Source organism: Lonchura striata, chromosome 19 (genome assembly GCF_046129695.1).
Source record: "Lonchura striata isolate bLonStr1 chromosome 19, bLonStr1.mat, whole genome shotgun sequence".
Classification (NCBI taxonomy): Eukaryota; Metazoa; Chordata; class Aves; order Passeriformes; family Estrildidae; genus Lonchura; species Lonchura striata.
This window is the reverse complement of record NC_134621.1, coordinates 9,765,522-9,791,014: the sequence shown is the minus strand read 5'-3', so window position 1 is coordinate 9,791,014 and position 25,493 is coordinate 9,765,522. Positions and strand designations below refer to the sequence as shown.

The 25,493-nt window shown below is 52.0% G+C and overlaps 1 protein-coding gene across 1 annotated transcript in view; it reads right to left on the bottom strand.

Moving 5' to 3' along the window:
* Positions 1 to 2,252: 2,252 nt before the first annotated feature.
* MAP2K6 (mitogen-activated protein kinase kinase 6) overlaps positions 2,253 to 25,493 on the bottom strand; it is a 46,706-nt gene continuing 23,465 nt past the window's right edge. The window contains exons 2-12 of the mRNA XM_021536912.2: positions 20,770 to 20,836; positions 19,836 to 19,884; positions 17,773 to 17,886; positions 15,981 to 16,100; positions 15,279 to 15,395; positions 14,794 to 14,845; positions 11,614 to 11,741; positions 10,916 to 10,993; positions 9,425 to 9,564; positions 5,947 to 5,992; positions 2,253 to 2,823 (exon numbers count right to left, since the gene is read on the bottom strand). Of these exons, the coding sequence (XP_021392587.1) occupies positions 2,746 to 2,823; positions 5,947 to 5,992; positions 9,425 to 9,564; positions 10,916 to 10,993; positions 11,614 to 11,741; positions 14,794 to 14,845; positions 15,279 to 15,395; positions 15,981 to 16,100; positions 17,773 to 17,886; positions 19,836 to 19,884; positions 20,770 to 20,836 (989 nt within the window). The 3' untranslated portion in view covers positions 2,253 to 2,745. The remainder of the gene's footprint in view (positions 2,824 to 5,946; positions 5,993 to 9,424; positions 9,565 to 10,915; positions 10,994 to 11,613; positions 11,742 to 14,793; positions 14,846 to 15,278; positions 15,396 to 15,980; positions 16,101 to 17,772; positions 17,887 to 19,835; positions 19,885 to 20,769; positions 20,837 to 25,493) is intronic.

Sequence of the window (25,493 nt, the reverse complement as noted above, 5' to 3'; positions counted from 1 at the left end):
GGAGCCTCCTCCCCAAAGCCTGCAGGAGCTGGGAATCACAGCCTGGCTCCTCTGCGAGCCCCTGCGAGCCGAGGGCACAAGGACTGAGCACCCCACAAGCCCTGCCCTGTCTGTCACTGCCAGCCCAGGGCACTGTGCCAGCCCGTGGTGGCAGGGACAGGGGCAGCCCAGGCACTGCGGTGTCTTTGTGCGCCTCTGGGAAGGGTTGGCATGTCCCCAGCACCCCGTGCCACCAGCCACAGCCCTGCTCTGAGCACTGCCCTCCCCACCAGCCCTTCTGGGGATCCCTCCCCAAAATCTGCTCAGACCGTTCCAGCCTGCACCAGCACAGCCTGCAGCTGCTCAGCTGGCACAGCAGGGTGCAGAGACACCTGCACAGCTGCAGTGACACCTGCACAGCTGCAGCAGCACCTGCACAGGTCCAGCATGGCAGAGCAGGGTTCCATGACATTGTGCACAGGCTCAGTGACACCTGCAGAGGTGCAGCGGCACCTGCGCAGGCTCAGTGACATTGTGCACAGGCTCAGTGACACCTGCACAGCTGCAGTGACACCTGAACAGGCTGAGTGACACCTGGACAGGTGGAGTGACATTGTGCACAGGTTCCGTGACACCTGCACAGCTGCAGTGACACCTGCACAGCTGCAGTGACATTGTGCACAGGTTCAGTGACACCTGCACAGCTGCAGTGACACATGCAGATGTTCAGTAACACCTGCACAAGCTGAGTGACACCTGCACAGGCTCAGTGACACCTGAACAGGTGCAGTGACACCCCCACAGGCTCAATGACACCTGCACAGGTGTAGTGACACCTGCAGAGGTTCAGTTACACCTGCACATGTGCAGTGACAATTGCACAGGTTCAGTGACACCTGCACAGGTCCAGCACTGCAGAGGAGGGTGCAATGACATTGTGCACAGGTTCAGTGACACCTGCACAGGTCCAGCACTGCAGAGGAGGGTGCAATGACATTGTGCACAGGTTCAGTGACACCTGCACAGGTCCAGCACTGCAGAGCAGCGTGTTTCTGCCCAGACCTGGCTCCGAGGGGCTGTGCCCAAGCGAGGGGTGGGGATGGAAGCGTGTGCAGGGGCACGAGGCACTTGTGCAGCCTGGCCCCGTTGCAGGGCTGGGGGAAGGAGCCACGGGCAAAGGCAGAGGAGCTCAGGCAGCTGGGCAGGTGTGGCTCAAACCAGCGGCCTCGCTCCGGGCTCAGCAACACTCACAGTGCCCCCTGCTCCAGACAGCGACTGACCTGAGGGCAGAAGGATCTCCAGCTCCTCTCCCACCTCACCAGCTCCCTTCTCCTGCCCTTGGCTTGCAGCTTGTCCCCAAGGAGCCGGCCAGCAGCGAGGAGCTCCTGGGCAGGGTGGGCTGTGGTGTCCCTGCGTGGTTTCCCAGGCTGCAGCTCCCACCTGCAGCCCACGGCAGAGCCCAGTGCTGCTGGCTGCCTGCAGCATCCCAGCTGGGGCTGGCCACAGCCCAGTCCACACGGGCTCCTGGCAGCTGGACACAGCCCAGTCCCAGCACGGGCTCCTGGGAACGCTGGCACTCCCAGACCCTGTGGGCAAGCACGGAGGGATTGCTGCCAAGGCAGTGCCACGAGCCCTGGCAACCAGCACTAAAGCATCCCATTTTTCACAGGTGCCAGGCCGTGCATCCTGCGATCCTGTCTCATCCCAAGAAGGAGAGAGGAGCTCCCGTTGAGGCCCAAGCAGCTCATCCCCAGCCCAAGGGAGCCTCGGGCACTGCAACGCTGCTGAGCAGGCGGGCACTGACCAGGGCAGCCTCCTCCTCCTCCTCTTTGTGCAACTTCTCTGACAACCTCCTTCCCCCTGGGCCTTCTGTCCCAGACACTGTCCCAGACACTGTCCCAGTGAGCCCCAGAGCTCCCAGCCTGCCTCTCCAGCAGGGCAGGGGTGGGACAGGGCTGGCCCAGCCCGAGGCCGGGAAGCGCTGGCCGGATTCGGAGCACGGTGTCCGGAGAAGAGGTGACCACAGGGGACACTGGGCCTCCCCCCTGGCACAGCTCGAGCAGCTGAGCTGCAAGTCTTGCTTATCAATTCCTTCTATGATGCACATCAAATATATTCCACAACAGGGACACTTCTCCTCTCCTCCCTCCTCTGCTCGGACACCTTTTCCCCAGCAAAGCCCTACAAGTGCTGCTTGCTGTGGCCTCATTTTGCATTATCATCATCATCATCATCATCATCATCATCATCATCATCATCACCACACACTCATCCTCATATAAAACAGAAATCTATTCCATCAAGCACTTAACATAAATATTAAAATAATGGAAGGGACAAAATATAAATCTACATACAACTTCATGACTACCATAGCACCTATTACCATGACAAAGCAAAATCTGGTTCAAGGGGAAGGGAAGGGGATGAGGAGCAAGTTAGGAAGAGGAACCTCGACTGTCATTAAATATGTAAATCACTCTTTCAAAAAACATTTTTTTTGTTGTTGTTGTTTTGTTTTTTCTTTTAAGGTTACCAACCTTATTAAAATTCATTCCACTAACCAGCTCGTTCTATGTCACTATGGATACCAAAGAACCCTTTAAAAAAACTCGGGCGAGGCGGGGGTTTCTCAGAATCAAAACAGAACAAAACAAAACAAAACACGGCGACTTTCTGTTGGTGCTTCCATGACAAGTCCTGCCACGCGCCCCTCCCCTGCACCCACCAGTCCACAGAAGGGCAATTCTTTCACAAGTCCAGTTCTCAGTCTCCCAGGATGAGCTTGACAAAAGAGGCGACGTCTGTCTCTTTGGATTCGTGCAGGGTGAAGAAAGGATGTTGCTGGGAAAGCAAAGAGAGAAAAAAAAACAGAAAAGTTTATTATTCGCCACGCTGAGCAAAAAAGGCTTTTCAGACAATCCTCTAGACAGTGAAGAAGGTTTTCTCCTTAGCATCATAATATTGGGTTTGTACAGCTGAGGCAAGTCGGGGAGCACAAGGGCTGCTCCATGAAATTGTGATGCTGCCCTGGATTCCCCCCAAACCCTGCCCTGCCTGGCAGGGCTGAGTTGGGCAGCTCTGGGGCAAGGGGAAAGCTTAGAAAACCCTCTGCATCTGCCCCAAAACACCCCCCAGACCATGGTTACCCATCCCACAGGCTCCAGCCGGAGCAGGGAAAACCTTGCTGACTGCAGTGCTTTTCCCTCAGCTCTGTCTGTGTATTTACCCTCTGGTGACTCCTGAGTCTCATTTCTTCCCTGAACTGCCCCTCCTCGCAGCAGGAGAGGCTCCTTCACCCCAGCCACCACACAGGAAAGCCATCCCAACTGGAAAACCATCCCCACTTGTGTGTTTAACTACTTCATCCTGACCGAGGTGGGGAGACAGCCTGCCAGAAAACCCTGCCGACACTGCAGCATGAATGGAAAAATACGGGTGAGGAGGAAAAACACCACCAAATCCCCCCCACAGCAACAAAACCCCTCTCCACCAGGACCAGCAATTCAGTTTGGTTGGCTCAGCAACGCACCAAGCTGAGACCCCACCTGAAAACCCCCAAAACCCTGCTTGACACCCACTGTCCTGGCAGATAATCGGATTTATTTGTATGGAGGAGGTCAGAGAGAAGCAAAAGGCAGCCAGGGCCCTGCAGGGCTCACAGTGATCTCTGCTCTGTACAAGGGTTTGATTTCCAACCCTCTCATTTCAAGTTGGATTTTTAAAGGTTGTTTGGAGTTTCCAGGGCATTTCCAAGCTGCCCCTCACCTCAGTTCCTGAGCGTTGGCTGTTTCTTGGCAATGGCCAAGTGGAGGGAGAAGAAGAGCAAAGAAAAGAGATTTTTCAAGGTGGGTTTGAGTGGAAAGTCACCCAGGGAATAAGATGAGGCAGCTCAGAGTGGCTGGGAAGCGATCCAAAGACACACCAGTAAGGAAGAGGAAGCACAATTATGTGGGAAACAGGGCTGGAATGGGTTGAGGCAAAGATCCAGACAAAACTTAAGGTCTCCCTAGGTCAGACAGTCACAGGAATTAAGTGTCCTGAGTAACTCTGAGGTGACCCCAATGTCTTGTTATTATCCCAGCATGATGTCCCTGCTTTCACACCCCCCTGAAGTGACACCCAAAGCACAGCTACCACAGGCTGGAAGCACCCAAAAATGTGCTGGGGTGGCAGCAGTGCCCTCCAGCCCCGTGCCCCGGGGAAGCCAAGCTCTGAGCCTGGCACAGAGCCCGTGCCACGCAGGGTGTGCAGACCACTGCTCCTGCAGTAGTTTCATGCTCCACTTCACCTGAGGAAGGGGGTTTTTAAATGAAATTAAGCACCCCTATCAGCTTTCCTGATGCTCAAGATAGCACAGAGTCATATTTTCCATAAGAAACCTCAATTCCACAGGAAAGCAAGGGAGCAGTCTTGGTCTAAATGACAAGTCCAATCCAGCGCTGCAACTTAATGCTGTAAGAGAGAGGAAAAAACCCCAACAAAACAGCAACCCTCAACCACAGGACCTCACAACATCCATGTCAGCCATAAAATACCACAGCATTGAGATACTCTGCAGGGGTGATCCAAGAAGCTAATTCAATAGAAATGCACTCCCTTGCCAATGGGTATTAATGCTGCAGCAGACGGAGCTGCTTCGCTGAACCTTTTTTGATAAAAGGCCATTTGGCAAAGTTCAGAAGTTTGCTTAAAATATACAGATGGATTTATTCAATAATATACCCACCCCACCCCCCCCCCAAAAAAAAAATAAAGTTTTTTTAAAAACAGCCATAAATCTCAGGCCTCCCTTTGTTTGAAACCAGTCTGGGGGCAAGCTGTGTGTCAATCAGATCTATTTATAGTTTAACTGCATTATAGGGCACAGCACCAAATGCCACGGGAATTATTCACTGCCTACAACTCAGGGTCGTGGATTTCCAGCATGGCTTGCAGGTAAAAATCACCTTTAACCTGCACCTTCTCACCTCTGAGCAGAAGGTGTGAGGTGGTGATGACTCTGACCCTCTGATGGCAGAATGTACATCCCAAAAATTGTTGGGTAGGGAATATGAGTGTATAAAAAAATCCCTCAGCAGTTTCCACCTTTAATCCAGGTGATCTTGAGACTGAGACTGGACAGGGGTAGGAATGCAGGGTCAGGATCTTCAGAAATAACAAATTTAGGCACCTTCCTGCTTTTAGAAAGCTGTAAGTTGTGTGAGAGTAAAAAAGGATGAAATGCCTGCAGGAGTGAGACACCAACTTCCTGAGCTCTCCTGCTTTTTGCCAGCTTTTAGGAGCACCAGGATCAATACCAGAAAGTCAGGAGAGAGGGGGAGGCCATGAAGCTGTGGAGACCAAGCAGAAAAATCTGTTCTTGCCCAGAGCTCTGGCTGGGCACAGACCAGTGTCCTGCATTTCCCTTGTCACCAACCTTTACTGGCATTTTCCTCCTTAGTTACTCCTCAGTTATCTCTCCCAGTAAACAGTCTCTAGGCAGCAGATGAAATTCAATAACTGGGATTATTAGTCACAGACTCATCCCTGTCCCCAACGTCCAGCAGTGACTCTGTCCAAAACTCCCCCTCTCCAAAGCACCAGGGCAGCAAAGCCCAGTTGGCCACTGTGCAGCTCTTGTGGAGCACCTGTGGAGCACCGAGGTGTTTGAGTTGATCACACAAACCCAGAGGAGGATTTGAGCCTCACTAACTGATTCTTCACAGCCACATTCTTGTCCATGACCTGCTTTAACATGCATTTTCTCCCTTGATTTCCAAAAAAGCACCTGGCTGAGATTTCAAAGAGCATCTCTGCTTAGCAGCCAACCTCCCAGGACTCTGAAGTGTCACAGTTCTCCCATCTGGTATGAAAAAAGAGATGCAAAGCAGCCCAAAACACCACCACTACTGGAATCTCTGCTTTCAGCACTTCACTGTGACCCTTTCCAGCTCTGAACACACTGCTTGATGCAGCCACACTCACCATAAGCTCTGGGTATGTTGGCCGTTCTTTGGAATTCTTCTTCAAGCTTTAATTGGGAGAAAAAAAAGAAAGAAAACAATTAGAATTTACATTCTGTCTGCAATTTAAGCAAGGCCATAAAATTACACCATGACACAAGCAAGGTTTTAAAGACTCTGCAGAATAAATTTAGCTACTCCTCCAAGCTGAGGAAACAATTTAGGCCTTGAGGACAAGGACAGCCAAGAGCTCAAGATCCACCAAGAGATCTGGAGCCACCAAGAACACCACTTCAAACACTGCCTCTTGCTGGGGGCTGGGTACAGCTGGGAGTTTGGGTGCTCTCCAACAGGCCAGTGACTCAGGGAAGGGATTCAAGGCTCCAAGCTCTGCCTGGGACCAGCGACTGAGTGGCTGCAGAGCACGTGCCCAACTGTTTGTTTATCACCGTGCTGTTATCAGCGGGGACTGCTCCATGGGACATCCTTTTTTTCTCCTCTCCTACAACAGATGGCCCTGGAGGGTTGTAGCTGGAAGTTATTTTGGTTTCCCTCCAGCAGAAAATAGCTTTTTAAAAGACAGGACGTAATCTCTACTCACTTCCTGGCAGTGTATTTAGGGGAAAGACACTTGGAGCAACTTGAAAAGATCTTCACACACGTACGCGGCGGTGGCGGGGAAAAGGTGTCACACTGAGCAAAACAAAAGTGAGAACCTCTGCTGGGATTTGCTGGGGCCCAGAGGAAGCAGAGGACACACACTGAATAGATATTTCCTGCTTGCTGTGTGTAGAGGGCTCGTGTTCAGTGTCATGTTGTGAATGAACAGAGGAACCCGGGGCCCATACGTGCCAATATCGCCGGCCCGAAGGTACGGGATGTGTCACATCCTCCCAGCCCAGGAGCAGCCCCAGCCAAGATGACACGGTGGATTTGAAGGTTAGCTGTGTCCAGATTTGGTGTAATTCTCTTAATTTAGACCCTCTACAAAACCAATTCATCCCCAGGTTACTAATAGCAGGAAAACTGGTGATAAGTTACCAAAATCAATGTAAATTTTCAGGAATGAAGAGTTATATTGGGATCTGATCCTGACTCAGATATCGCAGAGACCTTCCTGCAGTGCCTACAGGTGATCAGACTTCAGGCAGCAGATGGATAAACACAGTCCTAAGCCAGGCCTGATACAGAGTGGATATGACCTGGATCAGTGTCAGAAGGAATTCCCAGACCCTAACAACACAACACTGGTGCAAAGTTCACCATTCCAAGTCCTTTCCACAACACTGGTGCAAACTTCACCATTCCAAGTCCTTTCCACAAAACTGGTGCAAACTTCACCATTCCAAGTCCTTTCCACAAAACTGGTGCAAACTTCACCATTCCAAGTCCGTGCCACTCTGCTGGCAGTGAGGGATCTTCAGCGACGCTGGAGGACAGGATTTGCAAAGACAGGAATCAGCACGTGCTCCCCAGAGTGGCTGTGGATGTAACTCCTAAAGCAGCCACAGCCTGAGCTGCAAGACACAGGGCTTGGAAAAGAAATCCCCTGAGAGGAACAGCCTGCCTGGCACAAGCAGGGAAACAGCAGAGCCAGCAGCACTGTTTGCAGGAACAGCAGCTGCTCCAAAACCTCAGCGTGGGCTTGGCAAGAACGGGGGGCATCTTGTGAGAAGGTTTTTCCAAGGCAGCTCCCACCTCTCCCAGACCCAGGGCACAGTGGGCATGGCAGGTATTCCCCAGCGTGGGTCAGGAGCTGAGCAGCTGGACCCCAGGGACATGAAAACACGTTTGAACAAGACTCTGAAGAATCTAAACATTGGTACTTGTGGGAATGCAGGGCTTCCCTCTGGCTGCCCTGGCAGGTCTGAGACCCTGGCAGGGGTCAGGAACTCCCCTGGACAGAGCCCCCAGAGACACTGGCTGTGATCTCTGCCCATGGAAAAGAGTTTTCAATCCTACAGCATGAATTACCAGCTCTGAGTGTTTGATATCAGTAATAATTAAATGTGGCACAGGTGCAAAAGTAAAATTTTAGGATTCTAGATGAGGGGTCCAAAGGGGACAAGATGGAGGAAATTGGGTGTGCCTTGTCCTTTTTCTCCTTCTCCATGCCCTCCATGTCTCACTGTGGTGTTGGCATTTTTCTGTTGGTTCAGGCTGGGGACACACTGTCCAACGGAGGTGACAGATATTGGCACGTTATTGTAAATGCAGCCCATGGAGTTTCTGGTATTTAATGTTTGTCACATCCCACTGAGGGCAGAGCCCCACACGCTGCCCTGCAGGACAGAGCTGGGCAGGGCAGCAGAACATGTGAGAGATAAACAGAATAAACAACCTGGAAACCAGCACAGACCAATTCTGGCTTCTGCTTTGGCAGCGGGGCTGACAGACAGAGACTTTCTACAATCTCAGAATCATCAATACTCAGATTCCCACAGGTACTGAGTCCCCAGGCAGGAGCAGCTGACAATGCCCTTCCTGGGGCACGGCAGAGCCCTGGCCCCGTTGCTGGCAGCTCAGGAACAGTCTCACATTTCTCTGTTTGTCCATCTGCCACCCTTTGTGGCCACCATGCAGAGCCAGCTTGGCAGGCGGGTGGGTGGCACTGCAGTGCCTGCCTGGAGCACCCAGCCCTGCAGGGAAGCTGGAGGGGGCTGGTGAGGGCAGGGCTGCCTGAGCTCTCTGTGCAGCCTGCAGACAGCAGCGGGGCTGCTCCAGCCCTTTTCCTACAGCACAGCCAAATGCTCCTGCTGCTTCCAGCTGCCAGGCCCAGGGAGAGCAGAGCAGCAGCCCCAGGGCCCCAGGAGAGGGACAGACACCAGGCAGAGGGGGACACCACGGGCAAAACCTGTCCTGAGAGCCAGAGTTTGTGTCCGTGGCAGTGGGGCTGTGTGTGGCACAGTTTGTGTCCCTGGCAGAGGTTCCAGCTGTGAGAAGCAGGTGAGCAGCACTGGCAGCCATGAGCCAGGGAGTGCCCAGGGGTGCTGGAACAGAGGGCACACAGGTGCACTGCATGGACACGAGGGGTGTAAAAGGTTGGGTAAAGAAGGAGCGGGTGCTTGCAGCCTTCTGGAGTGGTGTTATTCTGTATGGGCTGAAGCTTTCTGAAATTGTGTCGTGATACTCTGTGTTTTGTGGCTGTCTCCACTGCGACACGTGCTGTGACATCCCCTGAGACAGGATGCAGCCATCCCATACCCTGCTGTCCTTCCACACTCAGGGCCACGAGCTGTCCCTGCTCACAGCACCCCTGTGCTGCTGGCATGGGGGCAATCAGGGCCAGGAGCTCCTAAATCCCCTGTGTGCCCTCGAGCAGCCCAGCCTGCTCCTAGGCAGAGCCCACAGCTGCCCCCAGCCCCGCTGCGTGCCGGGCACCTGCGAAGGCTCAGCAAGGGCACACAGAGCCCAGCCCTCCCAGAGAATGCTCTGCCCAAAATTAGGGTTGAGAGCTGCCTGTGGGGCCAGGGAAAGAGAGGGAAAAGAGGGAATTTTACCATTGCGAGGTAAAATCGACGAACTCTGCTGAGAACCTCTCTGCTGGGAGCTGCGGCGAGGGCTCCTCCACCACCTGCTTGAGCTGCTGGAAGGGCGTGCCCCAGGAGTCGTAGGGAAAGCGCAGGATGGCCAGCTCGATCTGCAGACACACAGCCACCCCTCAGCACGGGGACACCCACAGCCCACCCACCCCGCAGGATGGCCAGCTCGATCTGCAGACACACAGCCACCCCTCAGCACGGGGACACCCACAGCCCACCCACCCCACAGGATGGCCAGCTCGATCTGCAGACACACAGCCACCCCTCAGCACGGGGACACCCACAGCCCACCCACCCTGCAGGATGGCCAGCTCCATCTGCAGACACACAGCCACCCCTCAGCACGGGGACACCCACAGCCCACCCACCCCACGGATCTGGGAGGGCTGCGTGCCCGCCCGGGGGTGTTTGTGTAGGATCCACACAAAGGGGGCTGCTCAGCCTGGAGATGGGAACGTCCCAGGGGATCTCAGAGCCCCTTGCAGTGCCTAAAGGGGCATTGCAGAAAGGAGGGAGAGTGATTTTTCACATGGGCAAACAGTGATGGAACAAGGGGGATTGGTTTTTCAACTAGAAAAGGAGAGGTATCAATTAGGTATTAGGAGGGAATTGTTCCCTGTGAGGGTGGTGAGGAACAGGGTGCCCAGAGCCAGGCTGGAGAGGTCTTGTGGCTGCCTCTGGATCCCTGGAAATGTCCAAAGCCAGGCTGGACAGGGCTTGTGGCTGCCTCTGGATCCCTGGAAATGTCCGAAGCCAGGCTGGACAGGGCTTGGAGCAGCCTGGGACAGTGGAAGGTGTCCCTGCCATGGCAGAGGGTACAATAAAATGCTCTTTAAGGCCCCTTCCAACCCAAACCATTCTGGGATTCTATGATTTCCTCACCCCACCTGGCCACAGCACATTGCTTATCCTCCCCCAGCAAACAGGAGAGGCTGGAGGAGCCCCAGCCAGCTGCCCAGGCAATCCCTGTCACAATCCCCTGGCAGCTCAAGCCAGCCCCATCCTGCACAGGGTAACTGTGCTGTGGAACCACTCTGGGAGCAGATGGATTCCCCCAAAACACTGCCTGGGAGCCACCCCTGTCCCTGCTGTCCCGAGGGGGCCTCTGTGAATGGCTGAGAGCTGGGAGGACTCTCTGGGCTGGGAATCCATCATGCCTTAGCCCATGCTGCCATCTCCCGGCAGCTGCAGCTCCACATCCCACAGCAGCCAGGAGCTGACCAAGCAGCTCCCTCCTCCTTCCCTCCAACCCCGGGGCACCTTCCCCAGCTCTCCCCCTTCCCACCCCGTGCCACCAGGATCGCTGTGGGGAGGAAAATGAACCCATGAGGGACACCGAGCCCTCCTGGTGGCCCTGGCAGCCCCCAGGTGACAGCCCTGGCAGTCCCCAGGTCACCCTACCATGGTGATCCCCAGGTGACAGCCCTGGCAGCCCCCAGGTCACCCTACCATGGTGATCCCCAGGCTCCAGATGTCGGATTTGACGCTGTATCCCTTCTGGTTCAGCTCCGGGTTGATTCTCTCAGGCTGCCAACAGAGACAAAGGTGGGTGAGGAGCAGGGATGCTCCCAGAGCCCTGCCCACGCCCAGGGTGGGTCTCGCAGGGTGGCAGCACAGCACCCCTCAGCCCACACCCCACCTCGCCCTCCTGGCTGTGCAGGCTCCCCATCCCCACCAGGAAGGGCAGGCAGTGAAATGGGCCACCAGAACCAGGAGCCACCTGCACCAGGGGCTGGGGTGGTGGAGCTGACCTGGCACAGCTGGCACAAAGGGGCTGACAAGCCCCAGCTCTCCAGGACTGTTTTCACCCTGATCAAGTGCTCCGTGAAGGGTGAGCCCTGCACAGCAGCTCCCAGGAGCAGCCCAAGGCTCCCAGTCCCTGGGTGGTTTTCCTCCCCATGTCCCCACGGGGCAAAAGGCAAACAAGCAATGGGAGCAATCCCAGAGCCTTCCCCAAGGTCCCAGGTGGGTGAGGAGGCAGCAGGAAGCCCAGATGAGATCTGAGCCATGAGATCTGCCTCCCCTCCCCAGGGGGCTGTATCCCTTCACTCAGGGCTACCCAAATCCCCAGGATGGCTGCTGGAGGCTGATCCTTCCCCCCGGGCTCACGTTCCTCTGGCTGCTCCCCAAGCAGCTTCTCAACTTACAGCCATGTAGGGTTTGCATCCTGCATCCATGGTTTTAGCAACAGAGTCAACGAGGTAACCGCTAATCCCAAAATCGCACATTTTCACCTGCCCCTGCGTATTGATCAACACGTTAGAGGGCTTTACATCTGCAAGAAGGAACACAGAGCACAGGCACTGTCACCTGGGGGTGCCTGGGCCAAGCCACAAGCAGCCACAGAGGGTTCTATCAGCAGAGGGCACAAGCAGCCCAGCAGAGCCAAAATCCCACCGGTGTTCAGGTGACAGCCGCAGGGCCTGTCAGCATCCTGCCAGTGTCCCTGCACACACTCCCCTCCCTGGCCCAGGGCAGCAGGAGGGAACTCTGCACCCCCCAGCACATCCCACTGCTCAGGGAGCAGCCATGGACATCACGGAGCTCACAGGGAGCAGCGCCGTGGGGCTGGGTCGTTCTGTGGGGTGATTCTGTGGGTGATTCTGTGGGTGATTCTGTGGGGTCATTCTCTGGGGTCATTCTGTGGGGTCATTCTGTGGGCTGATTCTGTGGGGTCATTCTTTGGGTGATTCTGTGGGTCTGTGGGTGATTCTGTGGGTGATTCTGTGGGTGAGTCTGTGGTGATTCTAGGGGTGATTCTGTGGGTGATTCTGTGGGGTGATTCTGTGGGGTGATTCTGTGGGGTAATTCTGTGGGTGATTCTGTGGGCGAGTCTGTGGGTGATTCTAGGGGTGATTCTGTGGGTGATTCTGTGGGTGATTCTAGGGGTGATTCTATGGGGTGATTCTGTGGGGTCATTCTGTGGGTGATTCTGTGGGCGAGTGTGGGTCATTCTAGGGGTGATTCTGTGGGGTGATTCTGTGGGCGAGTCTGTGGGTGATTCTAGGGGTGATTCTGTGGGGTCATTCTGTGGGGTCATTCTGTGGGGTGATCCTTTGGGCAATTCTGTGGGTGATTCTAGGGGTGATTCTGTGGGGTGATTCTGTGGGGTCATTCTCTGGGGTCATTCTGTGGGCTGATTCTGTGGGTGATTCTAGGGGTGATTCTATGGGGTGATTCTGTGGGGTCATTCTGTGGGTGATTCTGTGGGTGATTGTGTGGGGTCATTCTGTGGGGTCATTCTTTGGGTGATTCTGTGGGATCATTCTATGGGGTGATTCCATGGGGTGATTCTGTGGGGTGATCCTTTGGGCAATTCTGTGGGGTCATTCTGTGGGTGATTCCATGGGGTAATTCTGTGGGGTGATTCTGTGCATGATTCTATGGGTGATTCTATGGGGTCATTTCTGGGGTGATTCCACAGGGTGATTCCATGGGGTGATTCTGTGGGGTCGTTCTGTGGGGTGATTCCACGGGGTGATCCCATGGGATGTCTGCAAAGGGCTGGAGCTCTGGCAAGGCCCCGTGGGTCTGGAGTCATGCCATCAAAAGGAACAAGCCGTGGGGGAAGGATGTGGGGCAGGAAAGGGTGAAAGGGCTGCAGGGGAAGGAGAGCAGTAAGCTGAGACAAGGATCCAAGGTTCAGAAACCTCTGGCTGCTGATTTTAAGGACAAAATGCCCGACTGCAGCGTGAGCAGCAGCAGGGGAGTGGGAGCTCCACACCCCACAGAAACCAGGCCAGTCTCATCTCTGTGCTCCTGCCAGATTTATCTCTGCCCATCGTGGCTCTACAAATCCCTGCTGTGCTCATCAGGCTCCTGAGGGCAGCTCCAATCCCAGCAGAAAGGGGAATTGAGGCACCCAGAGGTGCCAGGAGGTGACACCCAGGGGAGCATGGAGGTGTTCTCCTGCAGAGCAGGGAATTGCTCTCTGAGGCTAACCCCAAATGGAATTCCAGCACAGGTGACCCTGCTTTCTCTGGGATGCTCCAAAGGGAGCAATCCTTTCCCTGCTGCCACCCAGAAATAACAGGTCACTTCCTGAAGATCCTCTGTCTCCACATGATAAAGAATTAAATGGAAGAGCTGAAACACCCTTTGAAGGATGATAGAAGCTGTGTTTGAGTCCTGCTTATTAGAACTGTGGGTTTACAGCTCATTAATATCTGCTTTCTAATCAGCATTCTGCAATCAGGTATCCAAAATCCTCTCACCCATCTGTCACTACGCTGAAATAAGACAATTTTCAGTGGAAATCAAACCAGTACACACAGAAACCCAGCAGCCAAGAAGGGCTATCCACCTCCTGTAAGTGATACAGAGGCAGAAAGTCAAGCCCCAGGCACAGGAAGAATACAGCCAGTGCCACTGCCAGCTCCAGCTGAACTCTGCTGCTTCCCAGGCACTCACACCCTCCAGGAGGGCTCCTTCCTCCTCAGGACAAATTGAAAATGACCCTTTAAAAATAAATGTGTCAAGCAGCAACTGCAGATTTGTTTCTGAGTGTGCTCACGGCAGCTTTGAGACTCTCCAGAGGGGAAAACATCAGAAGAGTTTAAGGAGGGGATTCATGATTTCATCTGAGGCTGATTTAGGTATCAGGCTGCTCTGCTGCACTGGTGCTCAGGAAAGCTCGTGGAAGGGGTGAGGATGGCTGGAGCAGTGCAGGAGGAAGAGGCTGGCAGGGAGATCCTTTGTGGAGTTTCAGATATAAAACTTATACACTTTATATATATATAAAATTTTATATATATATGTTACTATATTCTAAAACCTTAAATTCTGAGTTTTCCACCCTGTGATTTTACACACTTCTATCCAAACTCCACACCCACAATCACAGTTCTGTCATTCCATTTTGGAAGCTTTTTTTATGTCCTCAGGTCAAATGCAGTGTTCTCCTGGGGGTCAGTGCCTGTCAGCACAGAAAGTCCCAAATTCTCAGCACCCAGGGTTCCAACATCCCCTGTCACTGCACACCAGCACAAAGCCACGGAGCTGGGGGACAAACCTGGGCACAGCCTGCTCCAAAGCCTTCCAAGGAGAAAGGGGGAAAAGCCTGAATTTCAGCCAGGTGATGAAGCAGACCATGAGTTTAGGGTTTAGGTCATGGGTATAGGGAAGCAGCTCTTCCTTTCTCTGCCAGCCCCTTCTCCCCTTCAGGGAAACACTGGGAGCAGCAGATTTTAAGGAGCAAACAGCAGCCATCTCCTCTGCCTGGGTTTTGCTGCAGGTCCTGAGATGCTGGGGAGTATTTCTGCTTTATCTCAGGTATTTTGGGAGCCCTTGCCAGGCTGAGAGCAGGGCAGTGTGTGCCTGGCACTCACCTCGGTGGATCACGGAGAGTTTACTGTGCAGATGTTCTAATGCTTTTACAATCTGAAACGACAAATCCACAGTCAATCACAGCTGCCAGCACCAGGAGGAGGAGAAAATGATAGCTGGCTTCACCCCCAGAGCCACCAGGAGGGCAAGAAAACCACATCCCCCCTGAGTCCTGCACCCTGCCAGCAGCCTGAGGTGTTGGTGGGTATCCAGGGGTCTTCCTGGGGGCTCCAGACCCCGATGAGAAGGGAAAGGAGCTGCAGGAGCCTCCCCACACCTCGCATGGGCCAGCTCTCCATCACGTGTGTGCATGGGCACGTTGGTGGCTTATACACAACATCACTTCAGGCCAGACATGGGAACGGCCACATGGGCTGGCACATGGACCACCCTCTTCCTGCTGCACACAGAGCAGGCAGCTCAGGTAAGCAGGACTTGGCTTAGAAGAGAAACCCCTTTCCTCCCCCCTCACCCTGCTGCTACTCACAGAGACTGCGATTTTCCCCAGGATGTCCTCGGGAATCGCCAGGCCTTTGTCAATGACATGCTTGTAGAATTTATCCAGTGAGGTATCCATCAGCTCCATGCAAATCCACACATCTCCCTGGAGAGCAAAGCAAGCAGATACCCAGATATTTGAACAAAATATCTCTTCTTCCTTCTTCCTTCCCTTTTCCCTTTTCCCTTCCCCCTTCCCTTCCCTTCCCTTCCCTTCCCTTCCCTTCCCTTCCCTTCCCTTCCCTTCCCTTCCCTTCCCTTCCCTTCCCTTCCCTGTTTTTTAAACCCATTCAGAACTGTCCTGGGCTCTCTTTTCCCTGCTCTGGAATTCAGTGCTGTGCACATTCCCTACCATTTAGGGTGCACTCTTCCCAAAGCACAGCCACGGTGATTTAGGAGCCCAGAAAGTTATCAGGAACTGAGGCTCCCAATGCCCAGCCAGGAAAAGTTCAGCTCTTCAATAAATCCTCATTTTCAGAGCTTTCCACACTTTTCCTCCACATGGATGAAGCCCAGCCAGGGCAATTTGAACGCTGTGGGCCCAGGCTGTGGCCAGGCTGTCCCACACACAGCCACAGTTAGTGACACACCCTGGGGCCAGGACTGAGCAAACCTCGGTGTCCAGGTGGAGATGAGATCCTGGCACTTGCAGGAAGTGCAGGAGTGGGAATTGAGCCCCAAGGAGCCTCACCTCTCTGAAGAGAGCCCCATAAAAGGTGACAGTGAAGGGACAATCCACCGTCCTCATGGAGATATCCAGATCCATCAACAGCCTCTTCTGCTCCTGGCTGTTCACCGTGGCTCGGATCCGCTGCAAGGCAGAGCAGGTCAGGTCTGCCCCAAGCCTTGGGACCTCACCTGGACCCTCCCAGCACCCCTCGTGCCACCCCTTTGTCACCACCCTTGTCACAGACACATCCCCAGCCCAGCACCCAGGGGATATTTAAAAGGATATTTATGCTTTTGATCCAATCCTTAAATATTTCATTTTACAGACTCATGCTGCAGTGTGAGCTTTCTCAGCCAATCATGTTATGGCACACAAACCTACAGTAGTGCATTCTAAATTCCTTGTTCACCTTTGTAACTACTTTAATTTTTTCTGTATCTTAAACTCTGAAATTCTAAACTTTCTTCTTCTTAATTAACACGTCTCTGCTTTAAACTGTAAATCCACATTCTCACTTCTAGCACTTAAGTTTGGAAGGCTTTTCTCAGATCAAATCCTCTGTTTAATTCTAAGCTTTGGTGCAGGAGCACCCCAGGGTTTTCTCACCACTGGTGGTTCTGCTCTTCCCTGCAAACACCACTCTTTATGCAAGAGCCAAAAGAAAGAAGTGGCTTGGAGAGGAGAAAGGAGCAGGAAATCAAATTCCAGGCTGGTGGGAAGCCGGGATTTTTGGAGTGCAATTCTGTTCCATCAGCAGGTTTTGGCACAAAGGAGGGCTCCAGAGCCCGTGGGTTCCCCATGGCTTTGGAAAAGGAGCATTTCCCAGTCTCCCAGGAAGAGATGTCCCTGATGTGAAATATCTGGAGACCTCAGCTGCCAAACACCACAGCAGAGCAGGCACAGGTCACACACACCTCCCAGGCTCCCTGGCCAAAGCCACCCCAGGTCAGTTATGGGACAGAATCAAACTCAGCATCACAGAGAGCCTGAATGCTCCCGCCACGCCCAGCCGAGATCTTCCATCACCCCAGAGGGGTCTTTGGCAGTTTGGGGAGCACCAAAGCAAACAAAAACACCAAATGAAGAGCACAGAGGCCCTGGGACCTGGCCCAGCCAGCACCCACAGCAAAATCTACCCACAACTGAGGAGCAAAGAGTTTGCTCAGAGTTTCCAGATCTTCTTCTCTTACTCTGAAAGGAAACTAAAATTCAGCCAAGCAAAAACTGGTCCTTCCCAAACTACAGTTTTTCCCATGACCATTTCCCTAATCTTCAAATTTATGAGTCTAAGCTGTTGTTATGAAAACTTTTCATGATAGTATCTACAAGCCTGCCATGAGTCAAGATCCCACTGCGGCAGGCAAAACGCGGAAATCCCAACAAAAACTTCCTGTTCCAAGGAGACTGAAAAAGTCCCAGAAGAAGAAGAGTCTCTTGTGCAATTGGATTTATCCTTCTTTATAATTATGAAGTGAATCTAAGGGGCTACAGCAGAAAAAATATGTAAAATTATATGTAAATATATTTTAAAATGTGTAAAAATATGTAAATTTATGTGTGTATTTTAAAAATGATGGTGTATTGAATCCTAGACAAAGAGGAATATTGTGGATAAAGGTGAACAATGTGACTGATGCACTACAATGCTGGAGCACCCTGCTTTTAAAACACCCCCCTTTCTTGGTTAAACCACCCAAATCTCCCTGTTTGGAAAGAAGATGAGGAAAGCAGCAAATGTCAGGAAAGGAACAAGGGGGATTACAGGTGTGCCCAGCACCCCAGAAAGGACAGAAGCCCCCGAGGCTCACTCTACCTTCACTGCCATGATCTGCCCGCTGGGCATGTGCCGCATCTTCTCCACCACCCCGTACGCACCTCGTCCCAGCTCGGAGATGGGCTCCAGGTCATCGGCCTTCACCTCAAAGTTCTGCGGGACAAAAGGCAGCAGCGGGGCCTGGGTGTGTGTGCTGAGCTGGGCTGAGCTGAGCTGAGCTGGGCTGGGCTGAGCTGAGCTGGGCTGGGCTGGGCTGGGCTGAGCTGAGTTGAGCTGGGCTGGACTGAGCTGGGCTGGGCTGGGCTGGGCTGAGCTGAGCTGCGCCCCCCAAGTGCAGCCCTGCTACCCCCCAATTGCAGCCCTGCTCCCCCCCAACGTTCTGTGCTGTGCCTCCCCCATGCAGCCCTGCTATCCCAATTGCAGCTCTGCTGCCCCCCAGTTGCAGCCCTGCTGTTCCCCACCTGTAGCCCTGCTGCCCCCCAAGTGCAGCCTTGCTGGTCCCCAAGTAGAGCCCTGCAGCTCCCCAAGTGCAGCCCTGCTGCCCCTCAATTGCAGCCCTGCTATCCCCAGTTGCAGCCCTGCAGCTCCCCAAGTGCAGCCCTGCTGCCCCTCTCATGCAGCCCTGCCTGGCACATCCTCCCCCCGTGCATCCCTTCCCCAGCTGGGATAAACTCCCAGACTTGGGAAAGTGGCTTCCTTCCCCTTGGGATTGGGGGGGGGTGTGGAAATGCTGGTGCCCATCCTAAAGGAACCTGGATAAACAGGTCACAGAGCCAGGGGAAATGCAAAATAAAGTGTGCCAGACCCTGTGAGGCAGCACAGACCTGTGCCTGGAGAACAGCCTGAGCCCTGGGGCTGTGAGTGGGGTTCCCTTTAGGGGATGTGAGAGGGATTCCCACTGGAGGATGTGAGTGGTGTTCCCCTCCTCTGGGGATGTCAGTGGGATTCCCTTTAGGGGCTGTGAGTGGGGTTCCCCTCTGGGAGCTCTCAGTGGGGTTCCCACTGGGGGCTGTGAGTGGGGCTCCCCTCCTCTGGGGTTGCGAGTGGAGTTCCTCTCAAATGGAGCTTTGAGTGGGGTTCCCTCTGCACCACCCAGCCTGCCCTCACTGCTCCTGGAGCATTTTGGGAGCCCTGGAGCCTCCCCTCACTGCTGGGACTGCAGGGACAGGTGATTTTCTTGGAGCAGGCATTTGCTCTGCCTCCCTGCTGCACCATGCTTCCACCTCCCAGCCCCTGCTCCGAACACAAAATCCAAAATGAAAGCAAAGCCTCCAAAATTAGGAATTTCAAACCACTGCTGGGTTAGCATTTCACTGCATAAATTACCTCACTGACACCAAGGCCTATCTTTCACACCTCACATATTTACTGTCCAGCTTTAAAGTGCTTTTTTGAATTCAGCTCTGCCTTTCTCTCCTGTCAAAATAACTGTCCATGGGCTTTTTTCCCTGATTTTTTTTTAATTCAGGTGGATTGGTTTCCATGCTGTCAGAATGATTTGACTCCAGAGCAGGAAGCTGAACCCTGAGTTCAGCTCTTGAGGAGACTGACCTTCAATATCAGCAAAGAGAAATATTTTGGGGTGAAGGCTTTAAATCAGCAAAGGAACTGCAGAGGAGAGTAAAACACCTCTGTCAGCAACCCTCTTGCCTGATAATGGTTATTTCCAGGGGATTAGCTGCACCTCAGTGCAGCAAGGAAGGAATTTCCACAGTGGAAAATATGAAGGGAGCCCACGTGCCATGGGAGGGAAGGGGTGGGTGCTGGGGGCACGTCAGCAGGGCAGTGCCAAGCAGCAGCTCCAGCTGGCCACGGGGCCACTCTGGGGTCCCACCCACACAGCCCTGGCTGCAGGAGCACCAACACCAGGGGCCACTTGGATATTTATGGCTGCACGTGGCTCACAAGCCCCCATGAGCTCCCCAGTTGGATCTTCTCAGCTTTTATTCCTCCAGAAACTGCTCTTTCTTTCAGGTGAAATGGGCTGTGTTAATTATAATAGCTGGGATTTAATCCTCTGCCCTTTTTTGGGGGGGTTGAAGTGAATCTCACAAGCAGCCAGCCCAGGATGGTCTCTGGTCCCAAAGGTCTCTCAGCCTTACCTCCTCACCAATAGAGATGCAGGCTTTGGAGTCCAGATCTCTGGGTGGTCTGCGTGAAAGAAAAGGGAGAAGATTTGAAATATTCCCTACAAAGATGAATTTTCCCTCAGTGACTAAATCCAGCCCCCAAAGCATCCCCTCACACCTTCGCCGCAGCCCTGAGCAGCCGCCTGGCTTTGCAGGATCAACAGATCCACAAAGTCACCCCAAAAAAAGAGAAAAAGTGACTGCAATTGGCATTTTTCACACCCAGCCTGCCCCTGCAGGATCCCAGCGGGATTCACTGTGAAATCAAGCACCAAATCTCTGCCAGCCTGCAGGAAAAATGGATTAAACAGGCAGGAACATCCAAATCTGCTGTAAATCATCACCTCAGTCACACAGCACAGGCTGACAGGCTAAAAACACTCAACCCACAGAAGCAAAGAAAGCCAAGCAGGCTGGAGTTGCACAAAGGGCCTCAAAAACAGGGATTCCTTCTGCAAGGCTGAGCAGGCAGGGAAAGGGAGGAGGTTTTGTGCCTTGACCAAATGCCTGCTACTCAAACTGGTGGCTGAAGTGCCACACCAGTGGAAACTGGGGGCCCATTCTGGTTGTTTTCTGTTTCTTTTTTTATCTTTTTCTTTTTGTCTTTATCTTTTTATATTTTACTGCACATGAGACTGAATGATGCATCTCAGATGGAGCTGAGACCCCCTGGGAAATGCAAGGGCTGAGAAATTGTCACAGAATCCCAGAATGGTTTGGGTTGGAAGGGACATTAAATATAATTTAATTCCACTCCCTGCCATGGGCAGGGGCACCTTCCACTATCTCAGGGTGCTCCAAGCTCCATCCAGCCTGGCCTTGGGCACTGCCAGGTGCCAGCCAAGGCTGGAAGGCAGCTGGGCTTCGTGGTTTGCTTTCCACTCTGCCTCAGTGTTTGCAGACTTACGTGGAGCTTGTCTGTGGTTGCTCAAAAGCTTCTTTAGGAATTTTCAGCCCAGGGTTTCTCTTCTTGCCTGCGAAACAAGAAAGAGGCAGACTTAAAGAAAGGCACTTTTTTTGGCTGCTGTTGTTTGTTATGATTTGCTTGGGGTTAATTTGCAAAACACAGCTTGTCTATATGTGTTGACCTCATTTAACAGAAATGCCCAGCCAGGCTGGTGGGGCAGACTCAGGGCACAGAGTTCAAACACAGAGTGCCTTTGTTCAGCAAGGTTTCATTAAAACCTGTGAGCCCTGCCTGCCAGCTCAGGCCAGAAAGCAGCAAGAGCTCTGGCAAAGGCAGGCCACGAGAACAGGCAAAGGGAGAGGTATTTCTCCTCCTACACACACAGGATCCCTTCAAACACTTCTCAGATTTAAAACAATTCCAGATACAGAACTTCAAACCCTGGCAGGATAAAACATCTCCTTCAAATTGCATCTAGAAGTGCAGACTGTGATTCTGTTTAAGTGCACGTTTCATCTCCTGGTCACTAAAGTTATGCAAACCCAGCAAAAATAAAGCAGAATTCAAGTTTGCAGGCTTCAAAGCCATTTGTTTCTATTCACACTGACCAGCCAAGCTTTTCTGAGCTGGAGGCAGCTCAAGATGTGAGGCAGCTCTCCTGGAAAGGGGGTCCAACCCAGCAGCCACGAGAGCCAGGCAGAGAGAGAAACACAAGAACCTTTTTATGACTGCACAGATCCAGCCCCATTTCAGCACGGGGGCTCCAATTCATGGAGAAAATAACCTGGAAACATCACTCATGTCACCAAAGCCCAAGGGAAACATCTGCCTGCTTGGCTGGGTAATAAAATCCCTGGTCCACCCCCTCCAAAAAGAGGCACAAGCATCTCATTGAGGTATTCAGCATTTTTAATCTAACAATTTATATTAATAATTATTCTTTCACTTAAGCAGGAGTTTTATTCTCTGTATCTCACTGAGGTATTCAGCATTTTTAATCTAACAATTTATATTAATAATTACTCTTTCACTTAAGCAGTTTTACTGTCTGCATCTCATTGAGGTATTCAGCATTTTTAATCAAACAATTTCTATTAATTACTCTTTCTTTTAAGCAGGAGTTTTACTCTCAGTTCCCAACCCTCTTTCTCAAACTTCACCTATACAAGTCTGAATTTGTTTTTCCTTTTGACACATCAATAGGTGCCTGTGCATCCCAGTGCCAGAGGGGTGCTGGATCAAAGGGCAGGCATCCAGGATGGAAAATTGCATTTATGACTCAAATAATCAATTCAGATTAGCAATTTTTTAGAGATTTTGGTTTTGGGCTGTTTTGTTGCTGTTGTTGGGTTTTTTTTTGTTTGTTTTGTTTTTGTTTGGGGTTTTTCAAAGATGTTTTTGTTTGTTTGTTTGTTTGGGGTTTTGGTGGGTTTTTTTTAATTTTTAGTGTTTTTTGGTGGGTTTTTTTAGTATTTTTTTCCTTCATCTGCTCCAAAAGATGGGATCATGCTCTCTCCTTTTGACAAAGGATGGGGCAAGCTGCAAGAACCCAGCTGACACCTCATGGGAAGTGCATTTATTGGAAACCCCTGTGCACACTCACTGCTGGGATTAGAAATCAACAGAGATGTGAACACACACAGGGAAAAAAATCTGAAAAACAAAAGCCAATTCTCTGCTCCCAGGAGCTCCCAAGCTCACACAGGAAAAGCAAAATAAAAGCAGCAAGGTCAGGGAGAGCACAAAGAACAGCTCTGAGTTTTCCCAAAAATAAAAGCTGATGTTGGAATCTGAGCTATTGATGATTCCAAGATTGTAGAAAGTCTCTGTCTGTCAGCCCCCTGCCAAAGCAGAAGCCAGAATTGGTCTGTGCTGGTTTCCAGGTTGTTTATTCTGTTTATCTCTCACATGTTCTGCTGCCCTGCCCAGCTCTGTCCTGCAGGGCAGCGTGTGGGGCTCTGCCCTCAGTGGGATGTGACAAACATTCAATACCAGAAACTCCCTGGGCTGCATTTACAAGAACGTGCCAATATCTGTCACCTACGTTGGACAGTGTGTCCCCAGCCTGAACCAACAGAAAAATGCCAACACCACAGTGAGACATGGAGGGCATGAAGAAGGAGAAAAAGGACAAGGCACACCCAATTTCCTCCAGCTTGTCCCCTTTGGACCCCTCATCTAGAATCCTAAAATTTTACTTTTGCACCCATGCCACACTTAATTATTACTGATATCAAACCCTCAGAGCTGGTAATTGATCCTGTAAGATTGAAAACTCTTTTCCATGGGCAGAGATCACAGCCAGTGTCTCTGGGGGCTCTGTCCAGGGGGTTCCTGACCCCTGCCAGGGTCCCAGGGCAGCCAGAGGGAAGCTCTGGACTCCCACAGGTGTGTAAGGAAGGAAAAACTATTCTAAAAACCAATGGAGGAATTCCTCCATTCCTTCCAGTTTTTGGGTTGTATGCAGGAGGCAGAAGTGAGGAGCAAGCCCAGCTGTGCTGGATGCTCCAGATCCCCCTTCCTGCCCAGGCTGTGCCAAGTGCACCTCAGCCCTGTGGGATGCTCATGGGGAGAGCTCTTCTGGATGTTGGCACCTTACCCAAAAAAAGGAATCTCAAAAATACAGGTCTGGCAGGGCAGGGAAAGCAATTCCCTGCTCCTCTGGCATTTTCCAAGCTGCCATCCCAGCCACCTCTCTGCATCCTCAAGGAACAGCACAAGAACAGGAAAAGCATCTTCAAACTGATTTTGCACGTGGAAAAGCAGACACTAAAACCCACCAAATTGCCTATGGAGAAGCTGCTTCTTTTAGAGCTGAACTATCCCTGTGAACACTCAGCAGCTCCTCCAGAGGATTCACTCTGCTGCAGTCACAGTGGCACAACCCAAGTCAAAGAAATAGGCACAAATTTGCTCTGCTATTCCCTTTTTTCCACGTTATCCTTCGTGGCTTTGCTTGCACCACCCCATGTGCTGTCCCTGACGCTCAGGAACTGCTATGGGAAGGGGAAAATGAATCTACTGGCAAAGAAGCTGATTTGAACTGGGCCCAGAACAGGTTGTGCAGCGTTGAATCTTATCGTGGCTCACGAGCGGTGTCAGCAGAACCAGGGAGCAAAAGGCCAAACCCAAATAAACATTAAAAACCTTTCCTCCCAAGGAAATAAAATCTGCATTTTGGGGAGTTTATTTTCCTTGTCTCTTCTTGACAGAACACAATATTTTGAAACTTTGCCATTTTTTTGAAGCACAATCTGTCCGTGCCTCCCAGCTGCCAAAGCGCAGGCAGGGTTTAACATTCTTTGGGGTTTGCTTTTTGAGAAAGCAGAAAGCAACAACAGCAGCTTGAGTAAGACATGGATTTCATGATAGCACCAGGGATGGGAAATGGGAATTGCCATGGCCAGGACTTGCACCTGCAGCACCCAGAGGTGTGTGGATGGTGGGGGGGATGTGCTGCCTTTATGGTTATTTAATGAATCCTGGGCTGAAATCAGGTGATTTCACGGCTTTTAACTGGATCAGGCCAAATTTCTGAGCTCCTTTTGTTCCAACATGCAAAGCACTCGCCTCTCCAAGCCTCTGGGGCCAAGGTCTGTGAGTGGTTTGCAGGAGCACCAGCAATCCTGAGCATGGCACTGCTCTAAAACCAAAATAAGCAGCAGAACCACCCCAGCAGGCTGCAGTGGGATGCAGGAACCAGGATCCCCCTTCCCTCCAGAATTCAACAGTCCAGCTCACAAGATTGACTTTCTCCCCAAACACAAACACACTTAAAAGGCTTTTTTTTTTTTTTTTTTTTAAGGAAAAGAGTATTTGGAAGCCTCAAGATCAGTTCTGTTCAATAGGAACTGCCAAGCAAGTGTCTCTCTGTCAAAATAAAATCCCCCAGTTTGCCAGAGCAGACGTCGGCTCGGGGAGAAAATCATCTGCACAGGAGCTCCAAATGTGGGGGCAGCTTAATAGCACACAAAATTGGATGGTACCTGTTCCATGCACCAGAAAACCAGTATTTTCCACAGTGTTTTTATGAATCATTACTATTTTTAGCTTTGTTTCCTGGACAAAACCACCGTGTGTGTTTATCTGTCGGTCTGCGTCGCTTGTGGCCCCTGTCAGCCCCATCTGACACAAAAACCGAGCTTTTGGAGATTGCAAATCTGAGAAAAGCAGGTGATTCAATACAGAAGTCCCCAGCTCAGGGACTGAAAGACAAAAGCCACCCATGGCAGGTACCAGGTATCCACACAGGCTCCAGGTGCTTCAGACACTGAAATAACAGCCCAGGGCTGCAGCCTGGGGCACAGCCCACCAGTGCAGAGGGGTTTTCCTGCAATCCCTTGGGATTTGCAATAAGGAAAAGCCCCAGTGAAGCACCACACACAGCTCAAAGTCTAAACGTGGCTCCCTCTGCAGAAGCTTCTGCTGGTGGCTCAGCAGATGGGATTGTGCATCTGCTGCCCAGCACCCAAAAAACTATGAATTTTCTGTGTAAACAAGCCCTGGAGCCTTGCTGGTCCCTGAGCCTTCGAGCTCAAGCTCATTTGAGAGCTCTCCCTGCAATGTGGCACATGGAGACATCCACAAGCACTTAACTCCAAAGCCAAGTTTTAAGAATAATTGAGAGAGAAAAAAAGCAAGCCTGGTTTGGAGTGATGCTGAGAGATATCTCCAGAACCCGGTTTTGATAAACAAAACTTCCAGGGAATCTGTGACATTAAGCA